A 21,622-nucleotide genomic window follows, 5' to 3' on the forward strand; every position below is an offset into this window, starting at 1 on the left:
TTAAACATGAAAGCTTTTTAAAAGAATACCTTGTAATGAGCTGAAATGCAATTTTAGGAGAAAGACGGAGCACTATTTATTCTCTTCTTTGACACAACTTTCCATAATGGCTAACAATCTCTACTTGCTAATCTGAATATTATGGAAACTTTCAAGCACATAGAAAAGCGAAACAGACAATGAAACTCCACGTGCCCATCACCCAGCTTCAGTAACCACCAGTTATATGTCTTCTAAAATATTTTCTTTAACCCGGTATCTGAGATTTCCTTCAAATAACATGGGTAGGGGTGTAGACGAAATATGATTGACCATGAGTTGGTAATGTTGAGGCTGAGTAGTTGATACATGGACATTTATTATACTATCCTATGTATTTTTTTGTATATTGAAACTTTCCATAATAGTAAATAAATAAATAAGCATTTTTTCTTTTGCTTATTGCATTAGTCAGAGTTCTCTGGAGAAACAGAACCAATAGGAAAAAGAGAGAGAGAGAGTATAAGGGATTGGCTCACATAATTATAAGGACTGAAAAGCCCATGATCTTCCCTCTGTGAGCAGAAGACCTGGGAAAGCTAGTGGTGCAGCTGGTTCAAGTCCGAAAGCTTGAGAACCCAAAGGACCAATGGTGTAGCTCACAGTCCAAGAGATGTCCTAGTTCAGGTAGTCAGGCAAGAGAGTGAATTCTCCCTTCCTCTGCCATTTTGTTCTATTCTATCCCTCAACAGATTGGATGATGCCCCACCTACACTGAGGAGGGCAATCTACTTTCCTCAGTCTACAGATTCAAATGCTAATCTCATTTGGAAACACTTCACAGAGACACACCAGAAATCATGTTTAACCAAATATCTGCACTCCGTGAACCTGTCAAAGCGACACATGAAATTAACCGTCATTGTTCTCTCCTAAATTTTTGCTTTCAAAACAGTGAACTCATGTTCTTGTTCCTTGTATCTATAGACTTCCAGTTTAAACTTCTGTGTTCTGAATTTTTCCATACTGTTCCTATCATTGTAATGATAACCTTATATATGTAAAACAGTTCAAAAATGTTCCTCGGCCGGGCACGGTGGGTCACGCCTGTAATCCCAGCACTTTGTGACGCCAAGACGGGCGGATCACGAGGTCAGGAGATCGAGACCATCCTGGCTAACACGGTGAAACCCCATCTCTACTAAAATACAAAAAAAAAAAAAAAAATTAGCCAGGCATGGTGGCGGGCACCTGTAGTCCCAGCTACTCGGGAGGCTGAGGCAGGAGAATGGCATGAACCCGGGAGGCAGAACTTGCAGTGAGCTGAGATCACGCCACTACACTCCAGCCTGGGCGACAGAGCGAGACTCCATCTCAAAAAAAAAAAAAAAAAAAAAAAGTTCCTCTTACAGCCTCACATATACTTACCAATGAATGTCTGTATTTGAAATACTCAGGGCATACATAAGAAGTAGGTAATTAGCATAGTAAGTAGGTCTATTATCCAGAAGCCTGGCTTCTCAGGCCAAAAGAATTATCATTATTCTAAGGCCTCAACTTTTGATTGGCTTTTCTTTGGAGGTTAATTTATAAGTTTACATGGAATTTCGGGGTTGCAATAATTTGACATAGGTGAATGAAATTGGAAAGTCATGTACATCAGGCAAACAGGACAAAAGACAGTGAAACAACCAGGTGCATCCTTCACTGCCAGTCACATCAGCTGTGAAGTCCATTGCTTTATCAAAATCTGTTCTCACATTCTCTTGAAAGTCAATGTTGGTCTCTCAAGGATCTAAGTTAATTCCTTTGTAGACCTCGTTCAGGAGAAGAGGGCTAAGGGAGTACTCACTTGTTAGCCACTAAGGAACCAAGAATCCTCAAACTGCAGATTCTCTCTTTGGTGTCCCAGAGCAGATATTTACTTCCCTGGGATCCAATTCTTGACCTAGATTAACTCCTGTATGAATCACAGAGAGAAGTTCCAGTGAGAAAGAGTCCTGATCTACATATCCTGGAGGGAGGTCCTTCCCTTGAGCTGGGTATAGGCCACGCCTCACTTTGTGGTTAGGGGTGGCAGGATGGTTAGTGCCAGACACAGCCTGAAAGAAAAGTAGGAAAGGTGAGCCCTGAGGCTAGACTGGGAAACGTCCCAGAACTGAGAGGCTGGCCAGCAGGGCAGGTGTGAGGTCAGTCCTATTGCAGGCTGTCTGAGGCAGCAGCCCCAGGAGGTGCACCTCTCTCAGCTTCCAGGAGCCAAGCCCTGCTCAGGAAGAGACATGGCTTTCATACCAGGTAGGAGGCCAAGGGGCCTAAAGCTCTTTATCTGTAAGCCCATGGGGAACAGATTCAGAAGGCCCGATCAAATAAACACTCCAGCCCAGAACTGGCCAAGTCTGCACCAGAATAAACTCATGAGTCATACTGACCCTGGTGTTGCCTTACATGGCAGCTAACAAGGCTGGCTAGTCTAAGGGCTTTGGCATCCATAGCCATTTTGACTTAGCACTACCTTTACTATTTTAACTTCTTGCCGTTGTTTGACTGACTGGTATTTCAGGCTTCTTGGACCTATGCTTCTGAAAGCAACTGACATCTGGTGTGATAAAATGGTGCCTTGTACCCCTGCATATCTATGCAGGTCTGTCTTAGGCGTAAATATGAAACTCAGTTAACACATTCTACATTGATAACTCTCAGATACTACAGGGGAGAGATAGTATTAGCAAGACCTGTGTGGAAAGAACAAGAAAGGGAGAAATGAGAGGTCCATATTCTGTCACTGCTATGAGACTTGCCGTGTGACCAAAGAACGTGGCCTCTCTGCTTCTGCATTTCTGTGTACTTAAAATCAGCGGAAGTGTATTACGTGATCTCAAAGTTTCCTTCCTGCTCTAGCAATTTGTGGGTCAAGATTACATGAAACACCTATAGCTTTGGTAAAAGCAAAATTCTCCTCTCCCAAACCTCTTAGATACTCAGAAACATATAGAATGAGCTACTTTCTATTTTCCCCATGAAGGAGTATTGCTGTGCTCATAAAGTTTTTCTTATTAAATATTTTCGGAATAAATAAGAAATGATGGCTATCTAGAAACCTCCCCCAATTTTTAATGTCCAAAGTTGTAATCACTCCCTGATCTAGACAGTTCTTGGCTATATCTTTACCCAAATAAATATGTCCTCCAATATTTTCTGAATCCAAATAAACTCAGCAGGACCTACAAAAAAAAAAAAAAAAAAAAAAAGGTATGTAACCATGGAAATCAATCCCTGCTCTCACACTGTGGGACTGCCCCACTGGGTGAACTGCTTAACAAGTCACTCAAGTTCCAACCCATGATCTGGTCTCATTTAACTTGCAAAGCACAGCTCCTACCACCTGACCCTCTCTCAACAGACATAGCAGATGCTTTTCCTTTCCCACAAAAGGATGCACAATCCCACCTCCATTTCTTTGCTCTTACTCTTTCTTCTACCAAAATTTCGTTCCCCTCTTCATGGAGCACTATTTTATCCAGCCTGGTGTGCTTCTCTCCTATACTTGGGCCGAGGAGGAGGCAAGTTTCTATGCTCTCTTTAGCAGCCCACATTTTCCATACCACAGCATTTATAAGGATTGCTAGCATTTAATGAACACTTACTATACGCCAAACAGGCACCCTGCTAAAGATTTACATTTTCTTCTGATATCAACCCTATGATAGGCGCTTGCTTTTCCACCTTTCATGGGTGACTCAAATAATCCATCCACTTCCCCCAGTGTGCGTGTTGAGCTCCAGTCGGCTATGGACATGCCCACACAAGCCCTGGGCAGGTTCCCTCATCTGCACAAAAGCATCTGCTGTAAACACTTGTGGGATGGGTCAGAGATTCCCTGGAGATCACTTTTTATCTGCCTAGGCATTTGGCTGTCTCTAAATTGTATTTAACTAATATAGTAAATGTTGAATAAATATTAGTCATTATTGTATTATTTCTGAGCTAGAATGAGCTTTGAAGATCATCTAGGTCAACTGCTCATCCCAATGAAAGAATCCTCTTTAACCTTGTCTGCATTTCAAACGTCTGCTTGAATACCTCCTCCTACACTTACTCACTACTTCATACCCTGCTGAATTTGACAAAGCACTGCCTTTTGTTATACTATTGCTTGAGAGTTTAAAATAAAACATGCAAGCCACCTGTTTTCCTGTTCCATCCATATAGTGACCTTAGGTTTGCTTTTCGGACTCACATTGACTGCCTGCTATCCTTCCCACAACTTCATGGCACACTTCAGATATTTAAAGGCCGCAGCTATTATGATCTTTAGAGCTTTCCCAGCCTTCATCTCAAAACACAAGCCTCAGAAAATGGCTCTGTGACTAACTTCCATTATATACAGGATACTAAAGTCATGGGGGAAAGTAAAGAGGTTTCCAGGTGTTGATGAAAAAAGTTGAACTCTGTGAAATATTTGAAGAGATTTATTCTGAGCCAAATATGAGTGACCATGGCCTACGGTACAGCCCTCAGGAGGTCCTGAGAACATGTGCCCAAGGTGGGCAGGGCGCAGCTTGGTTTTATACATTTTAGAGAGGCATGAGACATCAATCAAATACATTTAAGAAATACATTGGTTTGGTCCAGAAAGGCAGAACAACTCAAAGCAGGGGCTTCCAGACCATAGGTGAATTTAAACATTTTCTAGACAACAACTGGTTGAGTTTGTCTTTAGACCTGGGATTCATACAAAGGGAATGTTCAGGTTAAGATAAAGATTGTGGAGACCAAAGTTCTTTTAAAGTCTTATAGTGGCCGCCCTTAGAGACAACAGGTGACAAACGTTTCCTATTCAGATCTTAGTTAATCTCTTTAGGATTGGGAAGGTCTGGAAGAAAAAGATCTAGCTGTGTTAGTAGAGATTCTTTACAGATGCAAATTTTCCCCCACAAAGAACAACTTTGTATGGCTATTTCAAAACATGGCAAAGAAAGGTGTTTTGGAGTAAAATACTTTTATTTTCTTGTCTCATAATGTTATGCCAGAGTCGGGTTGGAAAGCAAATCATGATATACAGGGTTCAATCAAACCCATCTGATGGGAATTTATGAATTGTAGGGCATGACTCCCCAGACCCCTTAGACAGGAATTCAGGCAAGATAAACAAATCAGAGTTTAGTCCTCATGGGGAACGCCTCCATACCCGCAGCTTCCAGCCATCTTCCAGGTATTAACACGTGGAAGCACCTGCAGGGCAAGGCCTCTTGGGCTTCTCTTCCCTCTATCCTACTCATTCGAGGCTTTGCTCCAGGTCTTTAAGGGATATTTATTTTAAGGAACCAGGACTTCTTTCTTCACAGTGATTTGCAGCTTGGAGGCCTGCACAGACTTCAGGGTGCAGTCATCACTCAGTATCCATGGGGGGGTTGGTTCCAGGATCCTCGATGGATACCAAACTTCAGAATGCTCAAGTCCCTGATATAAAATGACATAGTACTTGCATGTCACCCACACACATCCTCCTGTACACGTTAAATCATCTCTAGATTACTCATAATATCTAATGCGGTGTAAATGCTAGGTAAACTGTGTTATACTGTATTTTTTAGAGAATGACAAGAGAAGGCCCGGCACGGTGGCTCACACCTGTAATCCCAGAACTTTGGGAGGCCAAGGAAGGAGGATCATGAGGTCAGGAGATCGAGACCATCCTGGCTAACATGGTGAAACCCCATCTCTACTAAAAATACAGAATAATTAGCCAGGCGTGGTGGCAGGTGCCTGTAATTTCAGCTACTCAGGAGGCTGAGGCAGGAGAATGGCGTGAACCGGGAGGTGGAGCTTGCGGTGAGCCAAGATCGTGCCATCAGGCGACAGAGTGAGACTCCATCTCAAAAGAAAAAAAAAAAAAAAGAAAAGAGAATGACAAGAGAAAAGGTCTGTACATGTTCAGTGTAGACCAACCATCATAGGCATAACTACATTATCTGCAGTTGGTTGAATGAATAGATGTGGAACCCACAGATACAGACGGCCGACTGCACTGAAAAAGATGACTTCTGTCTGCGTTCCTGCTTCTCTGCCACTTACCTCTATCCTTCAAACTCTGGCCTTTTCCCTCAGGCCCAGTTCAAAGTTACCTCCTCAGGGGGCTTTTCCAGATTGTCCCCTGAAAATAATATATCCTCTTCTTGATTTTTTTTTTCTTGCTTTAAAGAAAATTATTTTGGTCATTATCTCTTTGTATGAAGGTCAAATTCATGTCTAATTAACCCATGTCTCATTCATCATTATGGCTGCAGAAGAATGGAGTATACTGGATGGGTGAAGACAGAACACCCATATTATGTGTACCCTAGATATAACTCCTAGATCGCCTCCTCTCTGCAGATGCCCCCATTCCTCAGCTGGGAATACTGGCTGCTGATGGCTCAATAGGAATTGCCCTTCACAACTGGTGCCTAAGACCAATAACTGGCTGACTGAAGGACCCAAAGGCCTGTACCTGACTGAGGACAACTCTGAAGAGCCATCTCAGATCCAGAGCTGCCCAAAGGATGAGCTGAGGCTCAGTTGCAATCTCATTGCATGTCAGTTTCTTGTCTGTCTGTTCCTGCCTTCTTCGTCTCCCTGTACATATTAACTCCCAAAAGCACTTCCCAGAAAATGCTGTATGCAACTCTCCATCCCAGAGTCTGTTTCCAGGAAACTCAACTGAAAGCACCCTTAGCTTCACCGTAGAACATCACCATGGCCACACACCTGGTGCATCCTCCCTTCCTTAATGAGTCTCAACAAATGGACATGGAGCCAAGGGAATGCTGATGTAAGGTGTGAACTCAAAGGCTGCAAGGGAGGGAGTCTCAGGAGAAGAGATTTGCCCCTCAGGATGGAGGAGACCTGTAGCTTCAGACCCCAGCACTCCCTCCATGACATGGGACAAAGAGCAGAAGGAGCCTCAAAAATGTCTCCTCTGTTATCCTCAGCAAGGACTACATAAACTGAACGGAATGAAGGGGAAAATAAGACACAGAGGAAGGGAAGACAAGTGGAGGGGAAGAAAGAGGAGAGAGAAATAAACAGGAAAAACTAAAGGGAGAGACAAAGGAGCCACAGAGAGAAACAGAACTGGAGAGAGAAAGAAGGCAGATTCTCCACAAGTGCACTTCTGAAAACGGTAGACTCATTTCAGTCTATGCTTCCTTTGCATCCTTGTGGCTTAATTGTTTTTACAGGTTCAGTTTGGGTTAAATTTTTATTTTGATTTGGCTTCATTTGGTTTGTTTTTGTTGTTGTTTAAATTGCTATATATTACACATTTATTAGTGAATATGCCTCTGAAATGAGCAACAATATTTTTTAAAATAATCATTTCACTACTTAGTCAAGCAGAACTAGCAAATTTGATTTTTTAAAAAAGTACAAATCTCTCAAAAATTTCATATATGTGTATCATATATACATATATATGTATGTGTATATATATAATGCAACATACTAGTTATGTTAAATGCTAAAAACCGGTATAAAAGCAATGGAGTGGAAAAAACACATATTTAAGCTATAAGAACCACTTTTTCTCTGTATATTAGCATTTTCTCAAATACATACAAGGGGAAAAGTAAGGTAACTGTAAAATGTGAAACAAATGGGCCCCCAAAATTACATGTATTTATATATATATGTGTATATATATATATACACACACACATATATACATATAGGTAATTATGTATTTATATGCAAAACCTTTCTGACACCCAGAACATAGGCACTGGGCTAGGGGAAGGTGCCCACTGTCATGCCTAGGCCAGAATTTGGTAAATACAAGAGTAAACAATGACAAGCTGTCAGCACAGGAAATCACTGGTAACATGGCATCTACAGCAAGGTTGGCAAATTACAGGCATCCTAAGTAATTGTTTTATAATATTTTTTTGAGAGGTTTCATTCTGTCAGCCAGGCTGGAGTACAGTGGCTCAATCATGACTCACTGCAGCCTTGACTTCCCAGGCTCAAGCAATCCTCCCACCTCAGCCTCCCCAGTAGCTGGGACCACAGGTACATGCCATTATGCCTAGCTTATTTTTGTTTTTTGTTTTTTGTGTTTTTTTTTGTAGAGACATCGTTTTACCATGTTGCCCAGGCTGGTCTCAAACTCCTGGGCTCAAGCAATCCTCAACCTCAGCCTCCCACTGCTGGGATTACAAGCATGAGCCACAGCACCTGGCCAATCTTTTTTTAATGATGATTTTTTTGTAGGTTGTGTTCTCCCACTCCCCAACAGTGCCTGCCCCGCCCCACCACCACACACACACACACACACACCCTGGAGCTGCTTTTTGGATTCATCGCTGCAGCCAACACACAAGCTGTGAGCCTGTTTCCTCCTGACCCAGGAACCATAAGAGTTTGGGAAACCTTTGGTTGGGGGTGGGAAGGAAGGGGGTTTGGAACACCGCTATAAACATAGGATCATCACCTGGAGTTACATACAGTAAGACTTTGGGTTCTCCATGGGGGTGGGACCAGGCTGATGGGCCCACAGCAGGCTGGGATGGAAGGCGGAAAGCGAGGCCTGCTGCAGGGAAGAACGAGGTGGCTGGAGCATCCCTGAGGCAGCAGACACCAGCAGTGGCCTGCCAGGATGTGTGGCCCCACATGTGGTTTGCTCTGGGCAGCAACCTCAGCTGGGGGGAAGAAAGGAAAGGAATGAGACCAAGGAAAGAGGCTTGGGAGCTCAGCCAGACACTATTGAAGCCTCCTCCAGACCTTGGAGGCCAGGGATCAGGCTTGCTTTTTGCTTTGAAGATTTGTTTTTGTTTGAAGATCCACAGAAGCTCAACTGTCTCCCAGCAGAGTTGGCACAGATTCCCCTCTGTACTGCCTGCCTGCCTGCCTGGGCCCCCTCCTCAGATCACAGGACAGGGGATGACTGTCCTGTAGACATGCATCAAGTCATTCACCCAGACTAAGAAGTAGTCCTTTGATTCTTCCACTGCCCGTTGGCATGACCATGCAGAGGAGGTAAGTTTGGACCACCTCACAGTCATTCACTACACAGAGCCACAGCAAAAAGAAGCACATTGCAAAAGGGCATTGAAAAACAATTGGCATGATTATTAACATCTCTCCAACAGGTGGCAGATAAGGAATTTCCCTATATAACACAAAGCAGTGTCCTAAGCTTCCTTTTCACTCCTTCATTTCCCATTTACCATGACTATTCTTCTGAAATCTTTTTCTTCTTTTTCTCTCCAGCCCTCTGCCCAGTAACTCATTCCTTGCTGGCTCCCCTGAGTACCTTCCCCCAACAAAACCTGTTAACTCACGTGCCTCCTTCTCCCCAAATCACTTGAGTTCTTTCCTGAGTGGCTTTATGGCCAATTTGACTTCTCTTTGCTCCTTCCAGTTCTCCCTATCAACTATTTCTGTTGGCACAACATGGGCATGACGGAGGAGGGAGGAACAGGGCAGTGCTGTCTCAAGAAACCAGCTCTCTGACCACTCCACTACCAGGCTTTAACTCTCTGCCTAGGCTGTTTTCACTTTGTTTTGCTTTGTTTGAGATGGAATCTCACTCTGTCACCTGGGATGGAGTGCAATGGCGCAATCTTGGCTCACTGCAAACTCCGCCTTCCAGAGTCAAGCAATTCTCCTACCTCAGCCTCCTGAGTAGCTGGGACTAGGCATGCGCCACCGTGCTCGGCTAACTTTTGTATTCTTAGTAGAGACAAGGTTTTGCCATGGTGGTCAGGCTGGTCTCAAACTCCTGACCTCAGGTGATCCACCTCCCTCAGCCTCCCAAATTGCTGGGATTATAGACATGAGCCACTGTGCCCAGTCATGCCTAGGCTGTTTTCACATCTCATGCTGGCAAGAAACTATCACAGACCCTACTGCTGTTTTCCTCCCATTCCAGACAACTGCTGTGTTCAGTGCATATGGCGAGTTAGAAAGCGGGGATGGCACGGCCTAGAGAGAGGAACAGAGAGAGGGAGTGTTAAATCTGCTATTAGACATCATCATGACCAGCCTTGCCATTTTGTTTCACAGGTCAAAGTGAGTGTTATTCACCTAAAGTTTGTCATTTGAAGCTCCACCATGTCTCACTTAGAATTTTTTCAGACATTGGCAAGTGGTCTGTTGCCATCTTTATTTCTCAATGCTATGGCAAAATGTGCTTTTATGGCCGGGCACAGTGGCTCACACCTGTAATCCTAACATTTTGGGAGGCCGAGGCGGGTGGATTGCCTGAAATCAGGAGTTCGAGACCAGCCTGGGCAACATGGTGAAACCTCATCTCTACTAAAATACAAAAAGTTAGTCGGGCATGGTGCCATGAGCCTGTAATCCCAGCTACTTGGGAGGCTGAGGCAGGAGAATTGCTAGAATCCGGGAGGTGGAGGTTGCAGTGATTCGAGATCAGGCCACTGCACTCCAGCCTGGGTGACAGAGCGAGACTCCATCTCTTTTAAAAAAAAAAAAAAAAAAAAAAAAAATGTGCTTTTACGCATTTCAGTGGGAAGTAGAGATGGCATATCAAGGATGGTTAGAATGATGGTATATTAAACAGCCATGTTTTAAAAAGAGCCAGTTAGCTGGCAGCCCGAAGTCTGGACTGAAATGAGGAGAAACAGCAGAGTGACTTTTTGAAAGTCATAGCTGAGGCAGGAGAATCGCTTGATCCTGGGAGGTGGAGGTTGCAGATCTCACTAGCTGAGATCGCGCCACTACACTCCAGCCAAGGCGACAGAGCAAGACTGTCAAAAAAAAAGAAAAAAAAAAACCATTTACTTTGGAGTGAGGCAGACAATGCTGACTCTACCACTTAAGTGGGCCTGTAACTTTCAAGGAGTTTGTACCCTCTAACGCCTTATTCCCGCTTTTGGCTGATGGAGGGAGGCAGTTAATTATTGCTACCTCACAGGGTTCTTATGAGGATAAAGGAGATACATATATGGAAATTTTACATTTACTGTTAAAACTTTAAGGTGAAACCACAGCAGTGAGCAGGAAAAGAAGGAGCTGCCCTCAGGGCAAATGCCAATATCAACGCAATAATCCAGAGCTGGACTTTGAGCAGAGGAAGAGCAGAATCGACTCGGGTTCCCAGATTAGCCTGACACAAGGAAAGGGGCTAAAGGAATTGCAGGTCTGTAGCTGTCCAAGGCTGTTGCAAACACAAGCCCAAATCTTCTCTGGAAGAAAGAATCCTGAATTCAGCTCCTAAGTTTTCCATGGACTGAAATAAACTAAATCGAGGATTACAAAACCCTTCTCTCAGGGAATGCATTTCCAGTCAGTCCTAAATGCCATCAGGGACTTGGCCCAGAAGGCTCCTTTCCAGTGAATGAATTCTGTGTGTGGCAGGATCTGGCTTCTCCTCGGGCTTTGATCTGGGGCAACCTGACCTCAGTTTCTCCTTAGAGGGAGAATGTTTGCTAACATTTTGATGCCCCGGACTATTCTGTTTAGCTAATGTACTGGCTTTGCTAAGAATCAGATTCTACTTTCTGTTGCTATGGGGTTTTTTGTTCTTTTTTAGATATTTTGCCAGTGATCTTATATAATTTTATGCCAGAAGACTTGGACTCAAGCATTAAGATGTAAGTGGACATCTGGTGTGACTCAGTCTTGCCTTATAGGTCTGCTTATGATTAGAAAGAGGCATACCTGCATTGTAGGGATCTGGGTGGGCTTCAGTTAGTATGTAGGCTACAGCACTTATATTAATTCATACATAATTTATTTATGTATGAATGAATTTATTAAGTTGGCACTGACAGCCAACTTAGATCTCAGTATTGTATTATCTGTAAACTCTCAGGTGTTTTCATTACGAAGACTTGATGCCCTGTGGAAGTCACGGTCCATATAGATCAGTCTCTATGTGGTGTCATGTTCAAGATACACAGTATAAGAGCCAGAAAAGTAATTATAGAATAATTTTGTTAACTTGCTTTTCCAAAAGAAGATGAGAGTGGATCAATCTCATGAGTTATAGCAACACTTCTCATATTCCTAGGTCTCTTCCCCTCTACTTCTTCCCTTCTGTGTCCCCCAGCACCTTTCGTTTGCTGCCTCCACCTCTCCAACACGTTGTGCACCTTCAGCCTCCCTCGCCTCCACTTTTCCCACCTCCTATCCCTCCAACTTTCTCCCTGGGTCATTCTCCCCGCTATGAAATCTTTCTTGATCCATTCTTACAAAAGTCTAGAGACTGGTCTGGCAATGACAAATGTAGGGAGTGAGGGATGAGAAAAGCTTGTGGAGGAGTGGGGAAAGGTCCATCAGGCAATTGCATTCACTTTGGTGGACCAGGGAAAAGGGAAATTTGTGGATAATCCCTGATGAATATTAACTTTTATAACAGCATCTTATGCCTATAAAAGATAGATACTCATATAATTATAAATGTATGTTATTTAGTGCTTGATATTGTTATTATAATAAATATTCAAAGTAATCTATACCCCAATGTTCTTTTTTTAAAAAAGTTTAAAGTAGCTTTCAAAGATGCATCCAACATAATAGTAAGTTCTATTTTTAAAACAGTCAAAAATATCTAACAAAATAATACATGCATTTCTCTTTGACCCAGCAATCCTATGTCTAGAAATCTATGCCTAAGATATGTTGGCAAAAATAGAGAATGATATACACAAATTGCTATTCACGACTATGTTGTTTGTAGCAGTCAGAATTGGAAACAACCTCGAGTGTACTGCAGACCTTACCTATAGTAAGGTATGAGAGGAATAAAATATGAAACATCACCCAGTGAAGAACTATGGAGCTAAACAAAGGAATGAGGATTATCTCTATAAACCATTATGGAGTGATATCCAGGATAGCCTCTTAAAAACAAAAAAAGAAAAAGAAAAAACCAAGAGGCAGAAGTATATATAAAGATTGCTACCTTTCCTCTAAGGATGAAAGATACATATTTGACTATATTAAAAATAAATGGGAAGATAAGTTAAAAACTAAGGAATATTATTGCTCACTGGGGAGGAGGGAACAGGGTAGAGGAGACACAGGTAGAAGACAAATATTTCTAAATGTGTTTTGTTGTGTTGTTTTGTTTTGGGTCCATGTTATTTTTTACATAGTTATAAAACAAAAAACTGAATTTTTAAAAATTCTGAAAACTTGGGGAAAAAATTAATCTCACATTATGAAATCTGTAGCTTCCTCAATAGTGAATTATTTCAAATGACTTTAAAACATAATAATTTGACTGTTTCCGTATATCTCAAAGAGGTTGAAGTGTGGGGATGGGGAGTAATTATAGTGTTATTATTTTTATTTTAATAGAGTAAGTAACACATTGTATTAGTCCTTCCATTAATGTTACTGGGAACCAAGATTTGTATGGTAATCAAAAAGAGATTAGAAATACATAAAATCTAAGATGGTAAATAAAAACTCCTATTATCTGAATTTGAATTGGAAATATAAGTATTGTATCATAATGAAATTGTATTGCCAATAAAAATTACGAACTTCCTAACTTTGTCTATTACACAGACCTGAAAGAAATAAATCATCAATCCATTAGCAACAAGTGCCTCTCATTACCTAGATCACCAAAAGTGATCAGAACTTTCTGGAAAAATAACTCCTTCAGATCTAAGTCAATAAATGCATAAAATGAGCCCAGAATATTTTCTTGCACCAGATTTCAAAAATTCCTAGGGTCACATCAAAAGACAAAAGGCAAATGAAACTAACCTGAAGAAGCTTTCACTGGCCAAAAACAAAATAATTGGGTCATCAAAAAGAATAATGACTGCAACTCATTGAAATACATCAAATATGCTAAAAATCCGTAAATTAATAGTGATATTTTAAATAAAAGAATACCAACTATTTATTTCAAAAATAGGCAAGGGAAAAATATGACATATTTATCTTGGCTTTCTTATGTAATCTGCATTTTGTGATAACCAAATAATAGTTGAGGGAAAGCTATTATTTATAGAAGAATTACAACTAATAAAAGAAAGGGGCCTGGGTGCAGTGGTTCACACCTGTAATCTCAGCACTTTGGTTGGCCAAGTGGGGAGATCACCTGAGGTCAGGAGTTTGAGACCAGCCTGACCAATGTGATGAAACCCCGTGTCTACTAAAAATACAAAAAAAATTAGGTGGGCCTAGTGGCCCACACCTGTAATCCCAGCTATTCAGGAGGCTGAGGCATGAGAATTGCTTGGACCCACATATGGCGGTTGCAGTGAGCTGAGATTGCACCACTGAACTCCAGCCTAGGTGACAGAGCAAGACTCTATCTCAAAAAATAAATAAATAAAAAATCAAAGGGAACCATAGGATCAGAAAATCATTATGCTGCAGTCCTAATGAAATAATGATAAAGATAAAAACAATCTAAATCTGCTAAACTCATTAATTAAGATGTTGTGGGGAACGTTATAGTGGATGGGTCAGGCTGACACCATCTGATCTTACTGATCAATTAAGAAAAGAAAAGCAATCAGACATCACATGTCTCCTAATATAACCCTGCAGGAACTGTCCAAAGCTAGCACTGAAATATTCACATTAAAAAATCCAAATCTGGCTGAGCGCGATGGCTCACACCTGTAATCTCAGCACTTTGAGAAGCCAAGGTGAGCGTATCACGAGGTCAGAAGTTCAAGACCAGCCTGACCAACATGATGAAACCCTGTCTCTATTAAAAATACAAAATTTAGCTGGGCATGGTGGCATGTGCCTATAATCCCAGTTACTCAAGAGCCTGAGGCAGGAAAATTGCTTGAACCCGGGAGGCGGAGGTTGCAGTGAGCCAAGACTGTGCCACTGCACTCCAGCCTGGGTAACAGAGTGAGACTTCAAAACAAACAAACAAACAAACATATCTGATCAGCCTGTATATAATCTAGAAGAAATATGAAGTATGAGGAAACGTCTCAGACAAAAACCACAAGAATGTATCAGCAAAGTCCAAAATGTGAGCAATTCTACAAGATACATGAATATTTTTTTTCCAAATAAAAGAGGGAAGGAGGACTGCTACCAAGTTAAAAAGAATTGAGATGTACAACCCAATGTGATGTGTGGACTTTCTGATTGAATCAAATCAACTATAAAAAGGCATATTTGAGATAACATTGACAATTTATTTATGCACTAAATTAGATGATTTTAAGGAATTCTTTTTGAATATGAGGAATTATGAAGAATGATTATGAAGAATTTCGAGGAGTTGCATTTGAAAATTTGAAATTAAAAAAATGTTTTAGTAGTAAAAACAAAAGCAGAAGGTAAAGGGGAATAAAACTGTAAATAAGATGGATCCAGGACTGGATTTGGTGCACAGATGTACACATGTGTACACATGTGTTACAGGAGTACCACAAAACAAGCTCTATGTTTGCAGCTACCAATGTGAGAAGGGAGAGAAAAATAGTGAGAAAGTGTTCAGTACCTATTCAGCAAAAACAAACAAGATTTTCGGGTAGAGCATCATTCTAGTGCTAAGTCCGGAGCAAATCCTCTGCCCTGGATCATCACTTAAAACAAACCCAGGACAGCTTCCCTTCAAATCAAATTAGATTTGCCAAACATTTAAATCCTTTACTCCATACCCCAACTACCTGAACTATATGAGACCAAAAGACCCCCCATTATTTAAGAGACATTTGCTGAACTCTACTATATTTCAGTATGTGTGGTAAGAGTAAAGTATTTATTTACAGAGAAGGCAGGCTCTGCTGTCAGTGAACTTAGAGTCTATGGGGATTCGCTGGCATTCATATAACCATCAGATCATGCAAAGATGAGATGGGTCATGAGAGCGAATAAGAAAGATCTCTGGAAGTAGGGAAGGATTCCACTTCAAATTCTCAGGACAAGTTAAGGTTTCTTAGAGAAATGCCATAACTGTGTGTCGTTGCACAAGATGGGTTTTGCTGGGGTTGGCATTCCACATAAACCAAAGGCAGAGGTGGTCTGCACATTCTTTTGTGGTGCTTGGTACATGAGCTCCCCTCTTATCCAAGGTTTGCTATCCATGGTTTCAGTTACTCATAGTCAACCACGATTTGAAAGTAGGTGAGCACAGAGCAACAAGATATTTTGAGAAAAAGAGATCACGTTTACATAATTTTTATTACAGCATATTGTAATCATTGTTCTATTTTATTATTGTTAATTTCTTACTGTGTGTAAGTTTTGTTTATTTGTTTGTTTTGTTTTTTGAGATGGAGTCTCACTCTGTCACCCAGGGTGGAGTGCAGTGGCGCGATCTTGGCTCACTGCAACCTCCACCTCCCAGGTTCAGGCGATTCTCCTGCCTCAGCCTCCCAAGTAGCTGGGACTACAGGCATGCACCACCACACCCAGCTAATTTTTGTATTTTTAGTAGAGATGGGGTTTCACTGTGTTGGCCAGGATGATCTCAATCTCTTGACCTCGTGATCCGCCTGCCTTGGCCTCCCAAAGTCCTGGGATTACAGGCATGAGCCACTGCACTCTGCCCACTCTGTGTAATTTATAAATTATCATATATCATATAATTTATCATAGGTATGTGTGTATAGGAAAAAACGTAATATATATAGGTTTCAGTACTATCTGCAGTTTCATGTATCCACTGGAGATCTTGGAATGTGTCTCCCATGTACAAGGGGAGACCACAGTACAGAGACAAGCATTAAATTAGTGTTTACAATTGACCATCAGTCAGAAAAATTATACACAAATTTTGATAGGCTCCCACAGTGGTAGAGATGTTTACAGGGTTCGAGGCCCTTTAATGACTATTCTTCTCCTTCAAGTAAAACTGATAAGTTATTAGTTAGTCAGACAGTAGCAGGGGCTTTCGTTCATTTGGTGGTATTTGTCCAGCTCTTGAGGTGCATGTGGTCTTCTGTGTTGACTTTTAGAAATGTCAGATTTCTAGAAATTCAAGTCTATATAGATTATTTTGTTCATGCATACATATATAACATGTGAGTTATTTGATTAAATACATATATGCCTAAAAAGGTATATCCACATGTAAATGTATTTATATGTATGTATGTATTACATATAAGCACCTAATTTATGTAAACATCCATGGTTTTATTTTTAAAAACTTAATGCGATTGTCTATTCTCAGTGTCTAGAGAATTATTCAGTATGAGCTCTGTAGCAACACATAAGTGATAAAGTCTATAACGTAATGGCATCTCTCGAAAGCCAGCCTTGGGCCCTGTCCAGGTAGCTGAAACATTTGGCTGCCCAGTGCTCTGGAGGATTGCTAAAATTAGCTAGAGAGAAAAGAGGCAAATATATCTTAAGGATGGCCAGGAGCTGAGTCTAACTTCACTTCTTTTCCAATAAAGTGACTGTCAAAAACCTAAGATCTGGGCTAAAAAGGGCTTCAGAAAGCCATTTGATTTCAGTTCCAACTGATGTGTGAATTTCTTGTACAGCACAAAATTAGTTATCTATTGCTACATAAAAAGTTGTCCTACAACTTGGCTTAATTCACCCAAAGCAGTTATTATCTGATAAAGTTTTTGTGGGTCAGGAATTAACACACAGCTTAACTGAGTCATTTGGACTCAGGGTCTCTCATGAGGATGCAGTTAAGATGTTGACCAGGGTCACAATGCCCTGAGGGTTTGTCTGGGGTTGGAAGATCCATTTCTGAAACAGCTCATTGGCATTGCTGGCTGTTGTTAGGAGGCCTCAGGTTTCTAGTCTCATGGGCCACTTCAAAAAGCTGCTAGAGCACCTCCTGACATGATGACTGGTTTCTCCAGAGGCAATAATCCAAATACCAGGGAGGTAGAAAGCACAATGTCTTTTATAACCTAGTACCAGAAGTAACACTGTCATTTCTGCAGTATCTTACTAGTTACATAGTTAATGCCATTCACTAAACAAGGTACGAACACCAGGAGGCAAGGATCCTGGGGTGCCACCTAGGAGTCTGGCACACTCACCCACAGTCCTCCCACTGTTGCTTGAATGCTTGCAGTAATGGAACCTCATTCCACAAGGCAGCCTACCTTACCATTAGCCACTCTGATGGAAATTACTCTCTTGCTTTGGGTTGTGATATGGTTTGCTTGTGTCTCCACCCAAATCTCACCACGAATTGTAATAATCCCCATGTGTCGAGGGTGGCACAAGGTGGAGATAATTGAATCATGGGGGTGGCTTCCCCCATATTATTCTCATGTAAATGAATAAGTCTCTTGAGATCTGATGGTTTTATAAATGGGAGTTTCCCTGCACATGCTCTCTTGCCTGCTGCCATGTAAGACATGCCATTGTTTCTCCTTTGCTTTCCACCATGATTGTGAAGCCTCCTTAGCCATGTGGGACAGTGAGTTCATTAAACCTCTTTCCTTTATAAATTACCCAGTCTTGGGTAGGTCTTTATTAGCAGTGTGAGAACAGACTAATACAGGTTGTAAATATTATCCCCATCTTTTTAATTCTTTTTTGTATAGGGAGGCTGAGGAAACAATGCTAATCCCTTCTGGGGAAAAGAAAATAATCCTTCAGATATTCGAAGATGGTAATTCTGTACCTTCTAGTCATCCTACCCTATGCTCCACCCCATTCTCCAGTTCCTTCACTTCTTTTTGTCTATGTGAGGAGCTTTAAGACAAGACTCCTCACCTCAAAATATTTATTTAAGAATAGGTGAGGGCACTTAACCCCTCCCCAGCTCTTCCTTCACCTGCTGTCTAGCTGTTGTGTCAGTGTCCTCACCTCTCCTAAGCAGGTCATCTACCCTGGGGGAGTGTCCACAGGCCATCTCATCAGCTACCAAAGCTCAATTTTCAATCAGGAGTTTCATCCTTCTTTAAAAAGATCAACTGAATCCCATACAAATTTTATGTGGTAACAAGAGAAGGAAAAGAGAGCCCTGGCCCAGTAAGGCTTCTCATCAACTTCATGACCCACACAAACCCCAATGATCACTAACCTAAGACTCAAAGGTCTAAGCAATAAAGAACTCTGTCTTGGGGCAGTCTATATTCTAGGGTGATGGGAATATTTCTGTCAGCAATAATTTTCTATTTTACCAACCTACTTCCCTTTTTGTCACCTAGATTCATTTTTCTGCCCAGCAGTCAGAATGACAGCTTAAAAATATAATTTAAATCATACTGCTCCCCTGCTCAATTCTGCAATGGATTCACATCACTTTCAGAGTAATATCCAATTTTCTCATCGTACATACAAGGCCCTACCTATCTTTCCATCTCATCTCTTGCTACTTCAGCCTCCCTCACTCTGCTCTTACCAAACTGACTTTCTTGCTGTTCTTCAAACATACCAGACTCTTTCCACCTCAATGCTTTTGCCCTTGAGGTTTCTTCTACCTACACTCTTCCCCGGACCTTCCCATGACTTGCTGTCACTTCATTCATGTTTCTGCGTATCACCCTGAGTGGTTTCCATGAATCACCCTATTACCCTCTATTTCTTCACCATTAGTTCATTTTCATGTTAGTACTTATCACTAACTAGCATTATATTGCAGTAGTTGTTTGCCTATTTGCTTATTGTATTTGTTCAGCTTTGTTTTCTAATGCCAAGAACAGTGTCTGGCACTCAGTAACATCAGGTAAATAAAAGAATGAAACACCCATTAAAATGAATTTGCCTAGCCTGCTTTCTGAGTAGCGCTTGGTATCTGAGTTAATGACATTACAAAATACATCTTTTTTGAAAGCATTCTATTTGGTACCTGAGTACTTGCTGACTGTATCTTGGTAAATCTATTCATGCCGAATTTCTTTCTGTTCTGATGATTCAAACCCTAGCAAAGTCAGACAGAGCTGAACTTGGTGCTGGTAATAAAAGCCTTTCCCTTAGGAGAGCTCTTTGCAACTGAGAGATGTGGTCTCCTAAACCCCTAGGTGTAATTTGAGCAAGCAGGCAAGGTGAAACCCGAGCTGGTAAGCAGTAAGACCGGATACAAATGATGATATTGTTATGGCTGTTCTAAGACACAAGGGGGCAGCAAATCCAGTTCTTATTTATTTATTTAACCAGGTAAGAATCTTATTATTTTTTTTTTCAACTTTTATTTTAGATTCATGGGGAATATGTGCAGGTTTGTTACCTGGGTATACTGTTTGGTACTGAGCTTTGGAGTACAAATGATCCCATCGTTCAGGTACTGAGCATAGTACCCAATAATTATTCAACCCTTGCCACTGTCCCTCCCTCCCCGCTCTAGTAGTCCCACTGGCTATGGTTTCAGCTCTTATTTTTAAAGGTAAAACAGGAATTTTGACAACTGTCATTAGTTATCAAAACTGATGGAAATGTTCAATAGATTAGATAAATCTATGGAGATTCAATCGATTAGATAAATTTCAGTATGTCCACACAATGAGTTTCTTCTGGAGGAATGCAGTAATAATTTCAGCTAAAATTTAAACCTTGGCCTAAGTTATAAAAGGACTGAGAGGTTAAGGAGTGAGGGCTTAACCGTTACCAGGGAGACAGCCCATGTGTTCTCTCGGGCCACTGGGAACTTTGTGAGGACGTGAGCCACAGGAGAACATGCTTTCCAAGCAGGAAGTGGGGCTTCTGTTGAAATCAGGATTGTAAGATGCTTAAAACCTAATTGCCACGCCCTTGGGCCTACACACTGGGGCAGGAAACTTACCAAGGTGTCCCTATCAAAACGTGCTTTGCAGCCCACACTCTTAGCTCTTTTTCCACCCAAACTTTATAAAAACACCAAAATGTTCAAAAATATTGAGTAATCACCTGTAATACCCTGAACAACAAGGAATAGCGTCATGAACGAACCAGAAACTTAAAAACATTTTTTCAGGAAACGATCCAGATGGGAAGAGATTGCACAAAGTCTTGACCAACTAGTCACATGTGAAAAGAGGGCCTGAGAGAAAAGTAAATTAATAAACCCCTTACCAGAACCTGAGAAAACCATCAAAGTAGAGCAGAAAGGCTCAGGGTGAGGGCAGGCATGGGCAGCTGAGGGGATCTGACCGAAGGAAGATGGGATAGAAAGAAAGTTGTCCCATTCCAGCAGGTATAGCTGAAAATAAAAATAAAAAAAAATAGAAAGTCATGGAAAGCAACAATGTAATCATTTTAAACATAGTTATGGAACAATGTTAGGTTACTATGTAATTCTTGAGTGATAAAGTATGCTGTAAAAAATCAATAATCCATATAACTTAATACTAGATAAGCTTTATTGAGCAACTACTATGTACAGGCACTATGCTAAGTGCTTGACATGCATTATCTCATTTAATCTTAACATAATTATCTATATGGTAAATTCCATGGTTATAGCCACTTAAAGGATAAAGAAACAAACTCAAAGAGAACTTGACCAAACCCACACAGCACCAAAATGCTACGTAGGCTGGTCTGACTCTGAAGCCCACACTTTTAATGACTACAGGCAAGCCACACCTTGGCATCTTACTCTGACATCACCATATTCTCGCTGCAGACCATTGCGACTAAACAAGCCACAACTTTGCCAAGGATTCCTACCTTCCAAGCACCTACAGATTTCTACCTTCAAGTTATGAGCCCAGAAATTCCCTTGGTACTTCATCCCTACTTCATACTACACACCTATTGATTTTGTTCTTTCTTTCTTTTTTTAAGAGAGGGTCTCACTCTGTTGCCC

The 21,622-nt window shown here is 41.3% G+C and overlaps 1 protein-coding gene across 2 annotated transcripts in view; it reads right to left on the bottom strand.

Moving 5' to 3' along the window:
- Nucleotides 1-21,622, bottom strand: part of RTP1 (receptor transporter protein 1) — a 139,349-nt gene that overhangs the window by 95,942 nt on the left and 21,785 nt on the right. For both annotated transcript variants that reach the window (XM_074030792.1, XM_005545449.5), the window contains exon 2: nucleotides 20,887-21,013. In XM_074030792.1, coding sequence (XP_073886893.1) covers nucleotides 20,887-21,013 — 127 coding nt within the window. The remainder of the gene's footprint in view (nucleotides 1-20,886; nucleotides 21,014-21,622) is intronic.

The sequence above is a fragment of the Macaca fascicularis genome, chromosome 2 (genome assembly GCF_037993035.2).
Source record: "Macaca fascicularis isolate 582-1 chromosome 2, T2T-MFA8v1.1".
Classification (NCBI taxonomy): domain Eukaryota; kingdom Metazoa; phylum Chordata; class Mammalia; order Primates; family Cercopithecidae; genus Macaca; species Macaca fascicularis.